This window comes from Ammodytes marinus (assembly GCF_949987685.1).
Source record: "Ammodytes marinus genome assembly, chromosome: 17".
Lineage (NCBI taxonomy): Eukaryota > Metazoa > Chordata > Actinopteri > Uranoscopiformes > Ammodytidae > Ammodytes > Ammodytes marinus.
The window spans coordinates 24072020-24089154 of record NC_137221.1 but is presented as its reverse complement, the minus strand read 5'-3'; the positions used below and the strand labels follow the sequence as shown (position 1 = coordinate 24089154).

Below are 17135 nucleotides of genomic sequence, written 5' to 3'. Positions count from 1 at the left end.
AGAATCGCTGACTCCATCTTTAGTTTGAACCAAAAGACGAGAGCATGTGTTCGTCAGGAGGCACAGCCCATTGTGATGATTTCGGTAGTTAAAGTGCAGCAGCAGTTAGGAGTAAATCCCTCAGCCGTGCGTCACTTGGCACCAAAGGTTCGGCTCACTAATCCACAAACTGGAAGCCTCCGTTTGTTAAGTTTGGCTTCAGCTCCATAATCAGTCTGCAGTGTGCCTCAGCCTCGGAACATGGAAGGAGACCAAATGGCCCTGATCATTCTTTTTTAAATGGGGTTAATTCTCCATCCACAGGGGCCAATAAACACAACTGTGCTTAAAAAAAAGTACTCAAATCATAGATGAATTGATATTCAACACATGCCAGACAATATAAATATACTGTACAACATAGACATATAACTGTTGTAACGATACACTGTGTGTGAGTTGATAACGAACGCTTATTATATCAGATATCATCTTAATGATCTCCATTATACAAAGTCTCCTAACAGCACTGATTCTCCCTCAGGCTTTATGGTGCAGAGAGGTCTCAGTGATGGGGAATTCATTGTCGCAATAAAACCCTGCATATGATTTGAGGATATTGGTTTAAAAGATGGGTAAAATTCCCACCAGTTTTTCGCCAATGCAGTGTATCAAGTTATGTCTGTCTTTGCTTATTATTATGCTGCTTCCTGGTAAAAAAAAGAAAAAAAATATTCTCTTATCCAGATTAACTGTCCACATAACCCAAAATACTGTATAATCAAAGGTTTTTCCTGTCCACTTAAGAGGTAGTAAGCCATTCCAGAGAAAGCTTGTTGATATTTGAACTGACCACCAAAACAAATCCAACCGCCCTTACTGACCTGTCAGAGGCTCCGCGTACTTGAAAACATCAAGTCGTCACTATCTACCTATCCAATATGATTGTTGTTACTAACGTCACAAACGCTGCCTCTAGCCGATTGGCTGGAGAAGTGTTGACAGACAGGCACAGTCAGACTCCCTTTGTATACCTGCTCGTTTATGTAGTCTGGGCAGTGAGTGTATAGACATGCTACAAGGAACTTTTAAATATTTCTGTCTCATTTTTCCTCTGATGATCAGAAATGACATGTAACAGCAAATGAGACCATCAGTGCAAAGGATGCTATTTTTATATAGTTTTTCTTAATGCCTTTGTCATGGGTACGCTCATCCAGGAACAACTGGCGTAGTAAAAACACTACCGCTCTTGTCCAAAGGTTGTGCAAGAATTAACACCAACTGAAAGTTACTCTGAGCAGTAAGAATAACTTAACTTGAGAAACCTTATAGTTGAAGACTAACACATTTATGACCTAGGATTTCCCCCAGACCAATGCCCATAATGAAACATAGGCCAAAACCACTCTGAATGCTCTGTACTGTGAAAATGCTTTAAGTAAGATGCTTAGATGCCCAAGGATTGTTTGGGGTGTGGGGTGGGTGGGGGTTATAAATGTTTGATGTTTGTTTGAAAAAAAAATTAAAAATAAAATAAAAATTGTTTATGGAAGAAAAAAGTAAGAGTTTTAGTCGGTCGACAGAATCAAGCTAACTTGGGATGGCAAGGGAAACTCTCCAGCAAGGTCCTGGAAACTGAGACCAAAACTGCCACAACCAGAACGTGACAAAAGTTTCCGTGAACTAGTTGGTGATGAAGGTTCATCCATCTTTAATATCCACCCTGCAACCTCCTTGTTAAATCTTAAATCCGTACAAGCCCCTAGCGCCACTGCTCAACATGAATCATTTACACCAATCCAAACCATAATAGCAAACGCCTACTTAAACATCTACAAGGGGGGGGGCTGAAAAAACCCACCTTGCTGGACATTTTGAGAAATGCATCTCACTAGCATTAAAACACTGGAGTTTCAAGGTAGCACAAAGGACAGAATGGGAGGGCGGTTGGGGTTATGCCAGTTCAAGGCTTTCTGATTGAACAAGGTCAGTAAATGCTTTTCTTTTTTTTCTTCACAGAAGACAGTAATGGAAGGGTTAATGTTCATTGCACATTAACAGTGACTCTGCCCATACTTTTACTTAATTCCCAAATGCTCTACATGTTAGTTTTTTCCCCCAGTCATTCAAGGGGAGCTTGGTGGGGGTCCGATAAAAAAAACTGGGTGCATCTACTTCAGACGCATCGAGAGACCAGACTCTAAAGCAGTCATTTGTTTCCTTTCATTTTTATGCTATTAGAATACTTGTATATGTAACATATCAAAACATAAATTGAAAGAACCTAGATGACAAAATAATGAAGAAATAAATTAAATGTTCTGACATGAATAAATGAACACAAATGCAAGCAGACCATGTGATGAAGAATGGAGTGTTTCCTACCGATCAAGCAGATAGTTCGGGAACAGGTTTCAAGCTCGGAATACTTTAAATCATGACACATCTTTAATTGTCTGTGAGGCTCTTCAGGCTAATGTAGAAATGACATTTAAATTGTCCTCATTTAAAGTTGCAGTGTGTAATATGACATCATCAAGAAAGTTCTACAAAGTTCTAGAATGCAACACTCCCTGGGTAACCCCAACCCTTTCGAATAATAACAGAAGCTACAGTGGCCTTCAAGGACAAGAACAATTCTAAATTTTAAACAATGCACCTGATGACATTCCAACTATGACACTTCCAAGATGGCACTAGGCCTTGGTCCAAAATATGCAGAAATATGGACATATATGAGACCCTTTCTAATGGGCAAAAAAATTATTCAAAAATAGTTTTCAGCTATTATGCACTAAATTAAATGTAGTTATGGATATTATAATTACTTTCTACAAAATCTGCTAGGAAATAAAACCCAAAATTCTACACACTGCAGGTTTAAAATATAAACTACAATGGTACTTCAGCCACGGGGTAGATATATTTTGGGCATTTGTGGTTTTAACCCAGTCTGCAGCCAGGTCAAAATCAAATTAAAGAGTTATTGTATCCTGACATGTGCAACAGGCTTGACACCTTAAAAGTGAAATGAGGCAGAACACCAGCAAAATAAAGACCTTTAAGCATAAACGAGCAGCAGACTTGGATGCAAGTCACTGGGGATACAAGCCCATCATGCATAAATGGATATTAGAAAGACAGCATGTGTTTATCCAAATGCAAAGCTGTGTAGGACATGTACAGTAAAAATGGGAAAACACAAGATAACAAAAGAAAAATGATATATATGTTTTAATCCTGTTGATGTGGTTGCATTTCCAGTGGTGCTTTCAGTAGTCGAAAGAAACAGAAAGAGCAACGCTGTTTTTACTTTACACGGAAAACAAGTAAAAAAAAAAAGGTAGGAGCAGATGCTGAATGATGGCGAGAACATAAATCGAAACATTCACATCGCTACAGTATCTTAGCAACAGTTGTATGTCTTTTTTGTGCCAAATATAAGAAAGTGGTGAAGCCAGGGACGGAGACTGGCTGAATGGCAAACTATTAAGCCAGCTCCCGAAGGAGTGGAGGTCGCACAGAGTCAGGAAGCAGCTATAGACTTCTTCTAAAAATCTTAAATTGCCTCCAATGGCTAACTGGGCCACAATACAGCCACATGATGTTCTCTGTGGGCCAGGAGAATTACATTGATACACTCTGGAAGACATTTTTCTTCAAAAGACAAAAATTTGAAAAATGGGAGACCGGTACTTCTTTGCTGAAGAACCCTTTAAAATGCTACCACTTTTATATGCTCTACTTTTGATGAATGTCAACAAACTTCTTCCTTCCAGGATATATGGGGACGGCAACTGATGAAAAAAGCTAAGATCGAAATAAACTAAACTAAAAACTATTCCTGTCAGTGTAACAGTCTTTACAAATGTACATCCAGAAAGAGTTGATGGAGATAGACATAGCAGGAACACTTTGGATGAGACTGTGTATCGTTGTGTGGAAGGAGCACAGTGAAGTCTATAATGCTTTCAGACTTGTCTTCCCTTCAGTGTCTGGCCGTCTAATCAGGTGCCACTCCTGCAACACTGCACTCGATGGGTAAGGACTTCCAGAGGTTTTCAACAACACGTAAACAACACAGTGGGCGGTGTATTTCTGGCTTGACTCATTAGTAACAACCAAAGGTGTCAGGCCAGGGTGACAGACGGACTGTCCAAAAGAGGGAAAAATCACCATACCCTGCCTGCCAAAGCCTGGGTAGCCATGGATACGGCACCACAAGTGGTGTGGAAAAACATCCGGTATACAGTATCTCCTTTCCTAAGCTCTGACTTCCAGACAGGAAACCCAAGTCTGGAAGATGAAGTGAAGTGCTCCGACTTCAGGGCTATCATCAGAGGGGGCTCATACCACAGCTTGGGTATTACTTTTGTTTGGCCAACCAGCCAACCAAGTATGACAGCTCCTTTTTTCTCTGTCTTCCCAGGGGGCTTGGAGTTAGAGCTGAAGAGATCCCCCCCCCCCCCCCCCCCCTCAACATGTCAAACACAGGTGTAACTTATGACATTATTAAATGCTGAATTGCGTAGCAATAGTTGCTGGAACGGAGCCACAATTAATGTATGAAATATTACCGTTTTTTTTTCCTGCATGATATATTCAAATCTTAGGTGTAAAATACATCAAACAATGGAATAGAAAATGTAGAGTGTAGTGCACTTACACTTTGTTTAAAATCCCAAAATACAATGTGTCACATTCAATAAAAGGCAAAGATTGGAATTGTGCGATACAAAAGCTGAGAACAGTGATGGTGCAGAATAATGATGAAGTCTTTAATGTCAATGTAATGCTCACTGTTCAGTAAATAACTAAATGTCTATTACACAGAGAAAAGTGAACGAGGGATTTATTTTGAACACATCTTCACAAGCTGATCCTAGAAAGCTTATCAAGATTCAGTAAGGCAAAATCTTTGGGATAAACAATATGACGCATGGAGCCCACCAATGGCGGAACCCTTTTGAGCTCATCATACCTTACCACAACAACACTGCACTCTATGAATGCCGGCTTACTTGTGGTTTCTTTTAGTTTCCAAAAGTAGAACAGGAGGCAGAGCCTTCAACTATCTGTCTTCTTTCCTGTGGAATCAATTTCCCATTTCAGTCTGGTAGGCAGACACTACTAGATTCTCTACATTTAAAAGTAAGCTCAAAACACTTTTAGGTTCAAAGTTAGTCAGACTTGCCTTAGACCAGTCCCTAGTAATGCTGCTATAGACCTACTGGATAGTGATGGAGGACTTCCAATGATACTTCTCTCTCCTGCTTTTACCTCTTCATCTGTTGAAATTCACATCCCAGTAAGGCTAGAACAGAGCTTTTGTGCAATGTGGTCTCACAGGTAGCCTGTATGTGGAGGTGTGCCTGCTGACCCCCAGCTGCTACCACCTGGTTCCGCTTGACGCCCACTACTACAGTACTATTATTATTGTTATTAGCCACAATTCTGTTATGAGTGTTGTTGTTATAATTGTTGTTGCTGTGTGCCTTACTGTCTCTCTTAACATTACAAATGTGAATTTTCCGTGCCGCCACCGCCAAGTGCTAGGTCACGGGAGAATGTAGGGTCTCCACATGAAAAGTGTCATGAGATAAGGGATTGGGTGTTGACAGAGTATTGTCTGGGAAACAAATGTTTGCTGCCTAGAGCAAGGAAGGCTTAATAAACTTCACAGAATGGTTGGAACTAGGGGGTCATTCAATATTATGCAAGGCTGCAACAATGCACCTAAGCAGTTACCATAGAAATGTACAATATGTGTGGAAGATAAAGCAATGTCGGTACATTTGAGAGAAGTGTTAACTATGTTAATGATTTCAACATTGAGATTGGCTACAAACTACAATATGTGCAAAACAAAACCAAAAAAAAATCTCTTGGAAGAGACTGAACCTAATATCTCTGCTCAATTCTGGCCTGGCCTTCAGCTCAGCAACAACAGACTCTCATATTATCAGAACTCTTTAGCTGCCTGTTTGAAATGTGTCTCCATGGCAACGGACCAGTCACCGTGTGCCTTGAGCATGGCCGTGCTGATGAAGTGCTCTGTTATGATGATAGTCATTGCAGGAAGTGAGAGCTGAGAATGTAAAAAAAACATTTGAAAGGGCTCTCAAGGGTTTAAGGGTCTTGCTTACTGCAATTTAACTTAAGCATCCTTCTCACCCGGAGGCGTTTATGCAAGATGCAGAGGATCAACAGTGTACAGGGGGAGAGTGCCAGCAGTGATGACACTCTGAAATGATAAAAAACACATGCAAATGCAAATATATTTGGCCGAAGAGGGAAAAATAGCTATGTTGTACCTATGCGCCACATGTTAGATAAGAAGGGCTGCTGACGTAGTAGCACTCTGAAAAGGGCTCGGTAAAGTGGGAAGACCAAAAAAAAAAAAAAAGGCAGACGTAAATTACTATTCTAGATAGAAATGGAGATTTAGTTTTTACAATGAGGTCCTGTGTCTCACCTTGGTGCACCAGCAGGCACACAGGCCTCACTGGATGGTGTCTGGATCCTTTCTTCTATTCTGAGCGCCTGAGGACCGGCCCCCCCTCCTCCTCCTCCTCCTGTTGCTGTTGCTGCTGCTGTATGTCCAGCTCCCGGCCTCTGCTGCTGTGGCTCCTCTTCATCCTCCACCTCCTCCTTGATAGACTTCTCTTTCCCTCGGCACTCACTTTCATTGTCGCTTTCCTCGTCCAACATATCGTCCACCTATTTTATTTCAAAGGACGGAAGGAGAAATGTTTTTAGTTTTTTTTTGTGAGATACTGTTTTGAAGTTCTTGACTGGACCAGGTCATGCAACATTTGTGCGTGCGTAATTCATGCAACAATACGTCAAATCAGACCAATCCTTTCTCTACTCTACAGTTTTCTTTTTACTTTACATATCATTCTCAGCATATATACATATTTATGATAAATCCCCCCAACAGATGTAATTTCACTTTGCACAGGGACAACTCTTTAAATGCAGATTAGATTCATTAATGTATCTCCATTCACTGAATACCAATTAGTTTTCCCCTTTAACTACTGAGCTATCTCACATAGCTAACCCTGGTCCATTTTATTAACACTCCATCTACTTGGAGGTAATCATTAAATAGAATAAAGGACCTATTCTATGTAATGAAGCACTATTGCTTAAAGTGTCACGAAGAAGACGAAACGTGTATTGATGCTGTGGTAAGAAAAGTCAAGCAAACGGTGATATAGTGTATAGCATCAGGTTTATTTTCAATCAAGAATAGCAAGAATTCTCCGCGGAGAGGTCACCGGTTCCAACACACGTAAGTATGTTACAAGAAGTGACAATGTTCACTCAAAATCATGGACTATTTAAGGACATGGTAGGAGGCGGGTAGACAGGTAAGGCTGGGTGAGGGGAAGGAGGGGAAGACAGGTTTGGGAGACAGACAGGGCTTGAGATATACATTCATATTATAATCGTGGGTGGGGCAGGCTGCCCCAGAACAGCAGGAGGCTGTCTGCAGGATCATTGTCACCTTTCAAATGTATAGTCAGGCTGGCTCCACTCGGGAGATTGAGGGGGATGGTTGAAACTACATTTCAGTTAGTTTCACTAAAACACATTCAATGTATGTTTTATACAGGCCTGTAGCAAATGTTTCCTATTTCATTAATAAGCATTCTAACATTTGAGTCCAGACATACATCATATGCAAAATCCGCCACCACAATGCCATGCACATTTCAACTGAGAATTTAATTGCATCTGGAATATGGTGTTCCTTAAAGATATACATTTTAGGAAATAGGGTTATTAGCCTGGCCTAATTTTGGCACATACGCCCCTGTAAAAATACAAGTTGTTATTCTTATAGGGTTTTTTAAAGGATTAAAAAACAGATCTAAGGGAATAGTGAGTTTTACAGGTGCTGGTAGGCTGTGCTATTTGGACTGAGCCAGGGATAGCTGTGTCCTCCTGTTTCCAGTCATTATGTTAAGCAACGCTAAACAGTGGTTGGCTAAGGCTGCAAGAGTTGCTTTTCGTCTGACCCCCCAGCAAGAAAGACAGTGAGCGTATTTCTTTAAAATGTCTTATTATGTCTCTAAAATTTGCGCACCTGTCCTTCCCATTTTCTCAACAAGCATTCAACTGTTCTACTTCACAAAAATCTTACTGGCAGCTATACAAAGCAAAATTGTCAGCTCAATGAGCTCATCAATCTTGTAGCCTTGAACAGCTCATAATGTACATTGCCCCCAAGCTTTCTGGTCATTATGAGCAGGTTAGCCATTTGACAAACACAAGATCAATGGGAAATCCAAGGCGAAAATTGCCAGAGCAAATATGCAGCATCTCGTCCACTGACTCATTAGCTGGCATGGAGCGGAGAGAAAACTGGGATTAATGCATGTGGACACTCTCTTGGGGCTAGAGCAGGGATCATTACTGGTCTCAAGCCAGGCTCATTAAAGCCTTGCTGTTGGTTATATGGACAGCCACTGAGCCCCATGGTAAAGGTAGAAGGTAAAGCCCAGTTCAGACCAAAGATTTGCCTTGCAACTGCTTGCGGCAAGACGATTTTAGAATGTCACGGGGGAGAAATCGCCGCAGTGTGAACTGCTCGTTGCAAGCCGTCGCAAGGAGTCGCAGAAGATTCAACATGTCAAATCGCAAGGTCCAGTTCTAGAACGTCCAGGCCAGCTTGTGGCGAGCAGTTGCGTCTCGTTGCAAGGCGAATCTTTGGTCTGAACTGGGCTCAAGAGTGCCTGAGGCAAGGCTGTGCTGGAAATGGAAAAAAAGAGGAAAAACTTTGTAGGAATAGTTCAGTGTCCGTTTGAATGAGACTGACCTGGTAGGGCGACAAAAGATTACAGGGTAAGATACAAACAAGACAAAATATGTTGTTGTTGTTGTTGCCGCCAGCAGCACACATTTAAGATTTCATTTCAAAACAAAGTGCTTTTTTCCCCCCAACTTTTTGGACCAACTAAAATTATTCTCTTCTCATATTAGTTCCCAATCACAATCTCCCATGACAACTAGAGAGTGACAATTTTTCGGGCATTGCCTTTGTGATAGCTGCTAAGCATTCAAAATTGTTATTTTTCGCTTATGGCCAACGCGTCACTTCTGTAATTTGATTAACGCAACATCTCTGCGGGTGGGAACGAAAAATAAACCATAATTAGCGTACCATATTTGCTCCGACTTCGTTGCAGTGGTCGCGGGTTCAAATGCAGCCCGTGGACCTTTACTGCAGGTCATCCCCCCCCCCCCCCTCTCTCTCTCTGTCTCCCCATTTCAACACTGTACTATCTAATAAAGCTTGAAAATGACAAAAAATAATCTTCTTTTTCTTAAAATAGTTTAATCCTCTTATGTAAAATAGAAAAATCTGCCCAGTAGCTCTGGTATCAATAGAGGTTATATTTCCTTACACAAAACACAAGGATAATTCACATTTCAATTCAACTTTAAGTGCAGAGCATGTCGTCTGAATTATTAAGAATTCTACTTTGACCTACTTCTGAGCAAACAGGGTTTCATGCAGGAATAGGAAAATGAAATGGAACATAAAAGGGAATTGGTTTTGGCCAATTTCTCTTACACTTTTATAGAGGCAGTGGCAAAAGCTTAGCCTGGAAATCCAGACCAGCAGCTGGCAAATTTTAGATGTGCTCAGTCTGTTGGTCTGGACATGATCCATTGGAGCTCATTAACTACGTTGAAAAATTCTGAGTTGCCAATCAAATCGTCCTATCTGATATGTATGGGAAATTGTAGCACTACTAATGATAAATACCACTGAGATGCTGAACAGTATCTAAAATACAAACTGAAATATTAACAATCTCCACAAACAGCTTGCCATTCTTCCCACAGTGTCCTTTTCATGGCTGTAATCAAAGGCACAGCATCCCCCAACCCAAAGCTAGTTTGCAGATAGGCAATTGGTCTGATCATTGCGAGCCACGCATAGTGTACAGTCGTAAAGGTGCAATTTCAGGAAATATAATTTTTTGTTTTTTCGCTTCAGTTACTGCACTATTGGTGTGGAGGCCCTGTTTGTTACCACTCAGTGGTCTACTGAGGATTCATCTGTTTGAAGGAAAGATGTACTGCCAAAATATACACATAAGGGAAGAGCAAACATGAAATAGAGGGATTTTTTCCCCTGTGCACTCAAAATGATGCCGATACATATTTATAATACAGTGCTGGCATGGCACATCAAAACAGACACCATTCCCAAAAGAAAAGGGGTTTTTAGACATACCCCGTCCAGCAAAGCTATTAAGATTACACTTTCAAACTCTGGACATAGATATGTTATCCTCGTCCGCAGGTCTGTCTTGAGGCGTTAGTCACACTGAAAGATTGATGTGCAGCAAAAGAAGCCGACACTCACTCATTTTAAAATGAAAGCCAGCAATTACAAGCAGCATTTACTGTGCAAGAGAGGTGAACTGCTGTTGAGGCCAACTTAAAGACAATTAGCTGTGATTACATAGGGCTTAGATTGAGTTCCTGCTGCAACATCCTACTATAGACCAAATGTTCTACTTGACAGGTCGAATCCTTAAAGTATATTGATGTTTGTAAAAAGGTTTTCCTATCAATAGTTTTCTTACCTTATCTACAAGAGGGCAGTTAAGGGCTCTAACTAACCATTATTTGTTTTCAGCCCGACAAGGTTTATTTGAAAGGTAAGCTAACGATAAAGACACACACCAGGCAGAAAAGCAATACTTAATTGCAAAAAAAAACAAGCTTAACAGGCGTAATTCCCTGCCAAAATGACTGTCTCCGTCTGTGAAGAGAGGTAATGAGAGGTGGTAATAGGGCAGAAGGTTGATAGCTGTAGGGAGTCTGATTGACAATGGGTCATTTAATATGGGCACAGATAACTTGCATTTATAGTGGAGAGCCTGAGGGGAAGAGTAAATTAATGCAAGTGTATAATGTACACAGGTAGCTGCAAAGATGATATGAAGGCATTACTAGTGAAGAGCCCCATGAAAGAAAAGTTACAGAAAGGTGATGCGATCGGTAAGACCGGAGCACAAAGTCCTTCAATGCCATTTTGGTTGTAACTAGGGGTGTGAACGTTTACAAAAATGTCTAACCGTGTACATGACGGAATCTTTTTCGTGTACACGGTTAGCCGTGACGTCATTGTCCTCGTGCGCCCGCCGTCTTGTAGGCGCGCGCTTACACACACACACACACTCGTTTGTTTGCCTGTAAACCTTTTATATACTATCTATGCTGTAAACACAGAGTTGACATGAACTACGCTCGTTAACACAACTCTTATAATAGGTCCATGGCACAAACACACACGTTTGCTTGTATCATCCCCAAATTAGTTTATTAGTGATGTAAAATCAATAAATGCGAGTCTCCAGAACATGTTTGAAAACTTTGAAAAAAAGAAAATTTAAAATTTGAAAAAAAAAAAAAAAAAAAAAAAAAAAAAACGGTTTTCGTTTATTGATTTTTCCTAAACGGTTATGATCTACTAAATGGTTACACGTGTACACCCCTAGATGTAACAGTGTTGTTCATTCCCACAGGGTCAAATGCCCTACAGCTTTTGAGTCAAGGGCAAGAGGAACCCATTCTGAAGGAAACAACAACAACAATGAATTCACATCATTGACCGCACCTCTGCCTACTCTAACACGGAGAAAGCACTCAAAAGTAAAAGAAAATACAAGCATCTTTTGAGAGCAACTTCTTTTCACCATCAGCTCAGAAAGAAGTGCTACAAAATGCAGCTGAGGTTAGCCGAGGCTAGTTACCTAAGACTGGGCTGAAAAAGCTTACTTTGGAATGGAACAGCCTGGGACGTGAAATACTTTTAGTTTATTCAGAGATTCTATATTCCAGAGAGGGTTTTATATCAATGATGTATCTCTCTGAATCTGTACGGTTCAGAAAAAGTTCAGGACCAAATGTTTTCATTGAGAATAGTTGATGATTTTTATTGAGCAAGGACCATCACTGGACATCTTGCCACAGTCAGATGAACAAAGATATTTGTGTCAGGCTGCCAAGGACTGTGCAAATGAAAGCGGAGAAGAAGGAATATTCATAGCGCTCCATGGTTGGGAGACAAACGATTGAGCTTGGTTTGGATGATTGAGTTGCTGGTCTGGGAGCAGTGATTTGCTGGTTGTGTCGAAATTGACAGAGGGCCTGTGTACACAGTGAACACGGCAAAGGTGTCCCTTTACATTTTCAAAAGTTTTCACGTTCAGACGCAATTGTTTCGAAAACTTGACTCGTGCACATGGTTTCGGAAAACGGGCCGAAATCGCTGTAGCACGGATGCACCCTTAGTGTTTCCAATGTAAACAGCATCTGAATCTGACCCCTTAGAACAGGTCTTATATCTTGTCACTCGCTGCTTTTGAAACCGTGGCTGTGAAACATGCATGAACATTTTCAGGACCACAGACAGCGCCACACACACACTCCGATTAGGGTGACAGCCAAAAGGATTTTACCTTTTACACTTGTATTTGGCTGTTTAAATTGTTTAGTGCGATCACCCTCCACCTGACCTTACCCAAGGCTAATTTTACAAGAATGCTTTGGTTGTCAAGTCATTTCTCTGACGCAAAAAAAAAGTATTCCCTGGTTGCAACTAATCAATTGTAAAATAAATCATGCCATAAATGCTTTCAACTCTGTCAGAACCCACAGTCGCAAGTGTTTTGGTTCCAAGCATGGAAAATAAACATTGGACAGTCCACCAATTGATCGGGCACAATGGAGTCTAAATGATGTGACATGGGCCTATCACAGCCCCAACACTTATCTGCACTGCAAGCCTATACAAAGCATCAGCTGCTGTGGTTAATCTCCATGAAAATGTCACTTGCATTTCTAAATACCATACTAGCTCTTACTGGCTGTGAAATGACAAGTAGCACTCATAACAGGCATGGGCAGCATGGCCAGCAAGAGTACACACAGGACTTAATTGCATAGAGAAAAATGAAATTAAGCTTTCTCAAAATCAACAGAAACGTCATCGGCCAAGTCAAATCTCTTCGAACCATGTTATTCTATATCCGTGTTGGGACTGCAGCAAATATGCATGCTAAATATTTGCTTACAAGTCTGTAGTCACAGAGAAATAAAGGCTGTCATGTACTGCATTCTGAATTTCTTGACTTTTCTTTTGGTAAGTATTAGCCAAAACACTGTCCTGGGACCCAACCGGTCTCAACAAAATACTAATTATAATACTTGACTGTAAAGGCTACACTTTTCAAACTTCCCCAAAGACTTTGCTCTCGTCATGCAGTAACATCACTCTTCATTTGTTTGGACGATGTCAAGGGAATTATGCTGAAGGAGCACTTGTTGGCCTTCACCTTGCAGAAGGATGAAGATTATAAATATTATACATTTGTTCGCAAAACACTACTGTAGTATCAAGTGCTCAGGGGTATGTTATACAGACAGACACAAAAAAAAGGAAGGTTATCTGCCATGCTATGTCCATCTAAATCCTACGAGAAACCTTCCCTAATAAGCCTTAACATTCTGCAGAACCAAGCAGAAGCTCGACCTCCCAAGCCATTCCCAAGATTCTATCTCAGTGAGGTCATGTGAGATCAATACCTGCAGGCGGAGGGAGAGAGTGGATCACAGTCCTTGATCTACTATAATCCCGAGTTTGATGAGCTGTGTCTCTGAGGCCCCCTGTGGCGTCACACGTGTCACACCAACTCTGACCTATGTCTAAATCCTCACCTTGCTTGCTGTATTGAAATCAATCACTTCTCATCCTTCTCATGTAGCCTAAACTCATCAGGATTTCATTTCTAGGTGTTCTGTTAAAAAATGAACACCTTAACCCATTGATGACGGCTGCTGCGAGACGCTACATTGTATCTCCTGCCGGCTGCTGCGTAGCGCAGCATTGTTACTTTATCTCATTTTCATGGTGTGTGCAGCATAGAATGCACCGTCATTGGTTCAAATACACATGAGGTGGGTTTTGTTGATTTTTTCAGACCATGTGACTACCAAAATGTTGTGTGGTTTGCCGAAAATCACGTCAATCAAAAAAATAAAAAAATAAAAAATAATAATCAAAAAAATAAGCCGGCTGTGCCCGCGATAGTGTATTACAGAACAGTTAGTGGCGTTCGGAGCGCAGAATCTATGCCTACTATAGACTACTAACGAAAATCACACAACACATTGCATCTATTTATTAACAATATTTAAGAATTTAGGCTATATTTTGCTGCTTCAACACAAATTCAGCCCAGCCAGACGATAGGTAAGTTTCAGTTTCGTTTTCATCTCCGTGGTATACAGCCGTTTGGACCCGCTGGTCGGCTCCCGACAGCGGGAGTCATTCTGCGTTCCAGTTGTACTGGGAAGTCGGATTTATGGTGCCAGTGATAATTGAACCAAATTATAAAATAAAGCTATCTCCTCCTTCCTATATCTGTCTATATCTTTATCCCTCCACTGCACACTCAGTCACTACTATCCATGCTAAAAGGAAGCAGGATTATAACCTCATTTAGCCCATTATTTTTAAATATTTTATATTATTTATTATAATTTTTTCTCCCCCCCCATCTAATTTTGACGATTTTTAGAAACATTTGTATCCCTCAATAGACCTCTTTCACAGCACACCATTCCATCACGTTGTGGCAGGAAGAGCACAGGAGTAATTAATGACATTATATATGGCTGTCTTGTATTATAGATCATTTTAGGCCTGTTGTGTATAGCGGCTCACTGCCAGTGTTTAGTGGGACACGTAATGGAAGTGAGCCATCATTAATTCAATTTGCAACACTGTGTAATGGGAAGGGGGTCGCTTACGGTGATGAACACAGAATTATCAGCCAACCCGTCAAGCATTTAAGCCTAATATATCGGTTTCAGTACTAACATAGTTAAAATCAAATTTGGCTGGTGGAGACCAAAATAGATCCAAAAGAAGAGTTAATATTGGACATTTGATGGGTTTCCCAAAATGTGAAAAGACTAACATTATCCTCATGACTGTTACATTATAGCCTCTTACCCTAACCTACAGAATCACAAGAGAATGGTCTGTTTTTTGTTGTTGTCATTATTCCCATCTTAGATGTTACTAACAATATATTTATCAGCCACCTTAAACACTGTTTTAGTTTGGTTTCTTTACATTTCTTTACTACGTTAAATGCCCGTTTAGAGGGAGAAATCAATTCATTAAGAAGCTATACGCGCCCAAGACAATGCTGTCTTTAAAAGTAAAGATCATTGTCCTCATAGATAATCTGATGCTACTATGTTTTTCTATCATAAAAGTAAAGTTATCCACAAACGCTAAATGGTGAAACCTAGCTCACCCTGCTTACCGCACATACATGAACAGAGACCATCTGAATTGTTAGGATTGAAAGCATTTTGGCATCAACTCCATAGTTTCAAAAATTGTGGATAATAGTAATACTGTGTGACGATTTGATGAAATGCAACTTTGCAGTAACATTAGGTTCTCAAACAAGTGAGGCACTTGAGATTTGGCCAACTAGCTGGCAAACAAAATCAATTCTGGAATGTAATAAGAGTATGTGGGATGCGTTCAAAACAGTTGGAATGAATTTGGTTTTATTTTTTATTTTTTTTAACATATTTTTTGGGCATTTTTTATGCTTTATTTGATAGTGCAGAAAGACAGAGGTGAAATGGGGCAGAGAGGGGAGTGACATGCAGAGAACGACCGCGGGTGGGAATCGAACCCGGGTCTGCTGCTGGGCCCGGCCCGGGAGGGGGACGCCTTACCAACTGAGCTAAAGGCGCCCCCGAATTTGGTTTTAATTCTAATTAATGCTCCAATTGAATTGTTTTAATACAGGGAAAGTCCTATTGAACAGGCTACTATAAGGTTTGGGCAACCTTAGCGACCAAATAGTATTTTACAAAGGAGTGACAGTCCCATTTGCAGAATGGCTTTACTGATAGCAGTCCGCAAAAGAGAATCCAGACGGTCCCTGTTCTCACACAGCCGATAAGGGAATAGTGATTTCAAAGAAAGGTTATACAGTTGGTGTACTGCAGGGATTATTTGCTGAGTCACTCTGCACACATTGCTCCGGAGTAAACTGACACATACCATCACGTACCCATTGGTGACATTTAAATGTGAGGCAGAGGCCGTCTTACCTGACTCAGATGTGTGCCGTGCTCCAGCCAATTAAGACTGGATCTTTCCCTTTGCCCTGAAGACCTAGAGTGGTTAAGAACGTCACAGACTGCCCTTTAGATAAGGCAATCCCAAGTCGGATGACATTTGAAATATAGTGTATCTACAAAGTACCATTCCTTTGACTGAATTTCGATCCTCTTTTTTTACAGTGCAAAAGATGTTGTACAAGGATTCTGGTGGCGTACTTCCTAAATGGTGATATAGCCTCACATTGCTTTCCGTGTCTTTTGAATGAATGTGTGTAAATCAGATTACGGATCGATTTTTGTGTTTTCAGCACCATGTGTTCGCAGTACACATGCAATGGACCTAGAGAAGAGGGCAAAGCAATTCGACTGGTGAGCTCACTGTCCGTAACTAGATAAGATTCCCTGATCTTTGTATGTGTTGGCATGGTTTCGGCTAGGAGTCTCAAAGACCAAGGTACAAGCCGAGTGTGGGTTTCACTTTCAGGCCCAAGCAGAACTTTGGTAACAATCGATACATCTGAAACAAAAACCTGAAATAAATGTCTCATTTTTAAGGAGGGCCTATTTTGCTTTCATGACTATGAAATGTTGTTACAATGTTGAAGAGTTTTCAATGTCACATTTACACAATAAGTGTTTCAGATGTTTTGGGAACATTTCCCAGTGTGTGCACTGAACACCTCATTAACCAACTCGATCAACTTCATCTATGGTACTACTAAATAAGCAAGCGTTTTTAATTAAGATTCAAAATTAATCTATAGTCTGTTATTCCATGACGATGTGTTATTGGACAATGAAAAAGGTTACCATAAACATAAGGCACAGTACTTTGGCACTAAAGGGTAGACCTAAGTGATAAATGATTTTTTTTTATTTTTTATTTTTTTGCAGTAGCTGTGATACCTTCCCACTTTACTGAGAGTGATGTCAGAGGGATACATCTGGTCCCTGAAGTAGTC

The 17135-nt window shown here is 40.7% G+C and overlaps 1 protein-coding gene across 2 annotated transcripts in view; it reads right to left on the bottom strand.

Annotated features, from left to right (window-relative positions):
* Window positions 1-17135, bottom strand: part of ctdp1 (CTD (carboxy-terminal domain, RNA polymerase II, polypeptide A) phosphatase, subunit 1) — a 68498-nt gene that overhangs the window by 28236 nt on the left and 23127 nt on the right. For both annotated transcript variants that reach the window (XM_080045031.1, XM_080045032.1), the window contains exon 12: window positions 6458-6702. In XM_080045031.1, the coding sequence (XP_079901157.1) occupies window positions 6458-6702 (245 nt within the window). The remainder of the gene's footprint in view (window positions 1-6457; window positions 6703-17135) is intronic.